Source organism: Branchiostoma belcheri, unplaced genomic scaffold (genome assembly GCF_001625305.1).
Source record: "Branchiostoma belcheri isolate BF01 breed outbred unplaced genomic scaffold, Haploidv18h27 scaffold156, whole genome shotgun sequence".
Classification (NCBI taxonomy): domain Eukaryota; kingdom Metazoa; phylum Chordata; class Leptocardii; order Amphioxiformes; family Branchiostomatidae; genus Branchiostoma; species Branchiostoma belcheri.
In genome coordinates, this window is record NW_017803002.1 from 16,193 (window position 1) to 19,907 (window position 3,715).

General features: G+C 40.7%; 2 protein-coding genes across 2 annotated transcripts in view; both read right to left on the bottom strand.

The window, feature by feature from the left end:
- Positions 1-3,715, bottom strand: part of LOC109465675 — a gene marked incomplete at its 3' end in the record, with an annotated part of 23,834 nt that overhangs the window by 3,716 nt on the left and 16,403 nt on the right. Inside the window, exons 2-3 of the mRNA XM_019763056.1 lie at positions 1,402-1,543; positions 217-348 (exon numbers count right to left, since the gene is read on the bottom strand). Coding sequence (XP_019618615.1) covers positions 217-348; positions 1,402-1,534 — 265 coding nt within the window. The remainder of the gene's footprint in view (positions 1-216; positions 349-1,401; positions 1,544-3,715) is intronic.
- Positions 2,240-3,531, bottom strand: LOC109465657. The gene has a single exon (XM_019763041.1). It carries the CDS (start codon positions 3,410-3,412, stop codon positions 2,240-2,242), a length of 1,173 nt encoding a protein of 390 aa, XP_019618600.1. The 5' UTR covers positions 3,413-3,531.

Consider the following 3,715-nt stretch of genomic DNA (forward strand, 5'->3'; position numbering starts at 1 on the left):
CAATTGTCATAGTAATGTGCTAGTAATAAAGATGATGGCAATGATGATGAATTGTTGTAATGATGATTGTGATAAATGTCATGATGATGACAAATACATTTCTATAACATTTAAAGGACACGCTTTAAACACTAAGAGTTGCCCTCGATCTGTGAAAGGAAATCAAGATTCGGTGGAGAACTTGTGCAGTACAAAAACAATTAGAAAGTAACTTACATAAAATATCCCGAGTATGCCTGGGATTCGCAACGAGCTCCAACTTTCCTGTATCCTTGTCGTATTGGTAAAGTGGCGCGTTTTTGTCTGCTGCTGAGCGGAAGGCCTCCTCAATCTCTATGTTTGGCATGGCTGAAGCATTAATATTGAACAAACAAAGTAACATTATTGCTAGATAGTTGTACAAGGTACGGCAACAATGACAATAGAATCAATACAATATTACTAGTCTGTTCTAAGAAGGTATAGCTACAAAGTTACAGAAATATGGACATCAATGGGCTATTTACACGGTGTACATTAAATGTTTCTGTCTGTCAAAATGCATTCAGTTTTTGTACGGCACTCCACATATTTCTAAGTACGTGCATATGGAGTCGGGGCATGATATAACTCGATATGAAATGTCCATTTTTTTGTCTTTGGTAATGTTTACTCAAATTATACATGTGACTATATTAATTAATTTTCGTCTATCTGCATTACAGGCTGGACAGGCCATTAGAAAATGAAATTTATCTTCAACATTTTCTTGACATGAAGGACGTCTCCGTTTTGCTACTTCTAGGCAGTGCAAACTGATTCTTAATTTGGTTAACTATAAAGACATTAATACGGATTCCAAATCAAAGTTTGCTTTGACTTCAGAATAATTTTATTGATTTCTATAGTAATCAATTTTTCAGTATGTTTTACTCAGATTAATTTCAATTTTATGATGGAGTTATCGCAAAAACATACCTGCGGTCTAATTGCATATAACGTAAGTATAATGATGGTGAATACAATGATACGTGTTATACTTTCCTTGAGTATGACATGCCCGATACACGGATTTTTTTCATATTTATTTCTACGTTATATTTTTCTATTGCAGACTATGTATTTTCCGACACAACATTCAAAAGTATACACAAGATGTCGTCCGTTGAAATACGCGAATGCGACCTAGGCGAGACGCTCTGCCGAAGTGCTTTGCACAACGCATTTCGTATGTCGTACAGGCAAAGTACTTTATGCCGATGTGGTCACAGTGTAACATCGATTCCAACACAAACTCGGTGGCCTGGAGTCGCCCTTTTCAGATTTGGTCGTTAGCGGATCTTGGCAGCGGACCAAGCTAACAAGACTGGGCTCAAGGCTACTGCCTATGCTCCTTCCCGAACTTCCGGTTCCAATCCTTACCTATGGACTCTTCGATGACACGGTGTCCACTGTCCGGAGGTGTGCCCTTCCTGGAGCCGGTCCCCATTAGATACACGGAGATGGCTAGAACCACCAGTAGGGGTAGAGCTAGCCTCCTCGTCCTCTTCCTCATCTCGGAAAACTGATTATACAAGAAAATCTTTTTAAATATTTGGATGCTACGCAAAGTATATAAAAACTAGAGTTCCACGATCTCATACCTTCGCCAAGTAGTGTCAAATCAGGAATGTCATCGTGTATGGAAATAAGAGCCTCGTTTGCAGACTTGAGATCCCAAGCAAACCGTATTGAATATATGGAAGTGGTGCAAAGAACGTCACTGCTACAGTATCTTTGGCAACCAAATCTCATATTTGCTATCCATTGCACTTAACAAAAATATGAGAGTAGCTAGAAAAGATTAGCAGGAAACAAATTCATTTTCTTGACAAATTTATAATGAAATACATAATTCTGAAATAAGCAGTTTGAGTAAATAAATGTCATTATGAACTTTCTTTATAAATACAATAATATCAAACTGTATACATCTTGTTTATCAAATATACATTTGTTCTAGGCAATTTTACATTATATGTTTATCTAGTTGATGGGTATTGATTTATTATGTACACCGAATGTGTCTACTATATACAGTTTACAATTCTCAGAGAAATAGAATGTTACAATCAATGCTAAGCTGCCAGTAATTAGTGTTTTTGTTGGAAGAGCATTTGAATTTGATGCACAAAGGAAGCTGCTGTCATGCATGCATATTGAACATGTCAAACCATAAACTACAAGTTTTTGTGTTATTTACAGTGGATCCATAGTTTACCTAAGAAGCAGTCTGATGTGTTAGCATCAAGGAAACACACACCATGTCATGGTCTGTGTAATATGTGTCCTGAACACTGACTTGAACGCTGTCTTGTCCATGGCCACGTACGTAGACGTGATCGAGAAGGGTACCATAATCTGTGGTAGGAACTTGAACCTGTTGGCTGAAGCCAAACTGCCTCATAACAGGTAGAATTTGGGGAGGTGGGCATTTCAAGAGATCAAAATTGAAGTCACCGAGGATAACTGTCATGATGTTCCAGGGAAGTTGGTGTAACAGATTTTGCAGTTTTCCGATGAAGACTGCTTCCGGCAAGGAGGGCGGTCTGTAGATGTTGATGATGTTGACTGTGGTGGATGCTTTGGTGACAGTGGTAGCTATGTGTTCTAGTCCCTGGACTGCGATATGAAGATCTGTGGGATTAACGTCTTGTTTGGCAAGGTTCATGACTCCACCGCCTCTTCCTATTCTCTCTGCTCTGAAGGCTCGAGTTTCTGGAATGAATAGTTCAATCTGTTGATGCTTTTGCAGAAAGGTTTCAACGAAACAGAAAACATCAACAGGAAGTGTCGACCTGTCTGCTTTTAAGTCTTGCAGATGTTCCGTATAAGACCGTATGTTGAGTAACTTGATGCTGAGACAAGTGCCACGAGTAGCGGTGAAAGATGGTAGTGGAGCCTTCAGGACGAGCTCTTGTTTTAGGCGGCTCATTTCTGACAGTACAGCTGGGTTTACACGAATTGCACTTGCTTCAAACCCCAAAAGATACAGCCCATTTAGGCTCTTCACCCGACTGAGGGCAACGTAAGCTTGGCCAGGCATGAAGCAACCTTTGCTTTCCATTGAGACAACAATTGTGTCCAATGTCTTGCCTTGAACTTTATGGATGGTGCAGCCCCATGCTAATGACAGTGGAAATTGAGCACGTTGTGCTTGGACCGACCGTCTTCCCCTATCAGTGAAGAACTGAACGCTTTGCCTTTTGATGGGTACTGCTCCTGGGTAAGCCTGCTTATATTGGCTCTCGGCGATGGCTTGTTTGCCGACACGATCACTGTCAAATTTAACCAGGATGGTATGGACATAAGGGCCTGTGCTGTCAATGCCAACAACTGTTGCAATAGTTCCATTTACAAGTCCATCTGCAACGTCAATATTGTCAGTCACCATCACTCTTGCCCCCCACGGCTACAGACACGACTTCTCGCAAGTTACTCGTGTCACTTGGCTTGGTGGGCATGGCAACATTGGTTAGACCCGTTAGAAGATCTTTCTTCGAGTCGATGGCTTTAATATCAAACACCTTTGATGAAAGTGTTGTCAGGTGTTTGGCATTGTGCTTATCTACCTCTTTGTTGGTTTTGAAAACGTGCAGCGCTTCTGATGGATAGCTTGGGTCGGTTCTGGTTATGACCCTGGATTTGAGAAGATTAATGTCTTCTTCTGTGCACGAGGCTGTCCTTACTCTCGTCA

Bases quoted from the DNA above. Each gene is read 5' to 3' on its own strand.
- LOC109465657 (XM_019763041.1), bottom strand. From the start codon at position 3,412: ATGGTGACTGACAATATTGACGTTGCAGATGGACTTGTAAATGGAACT.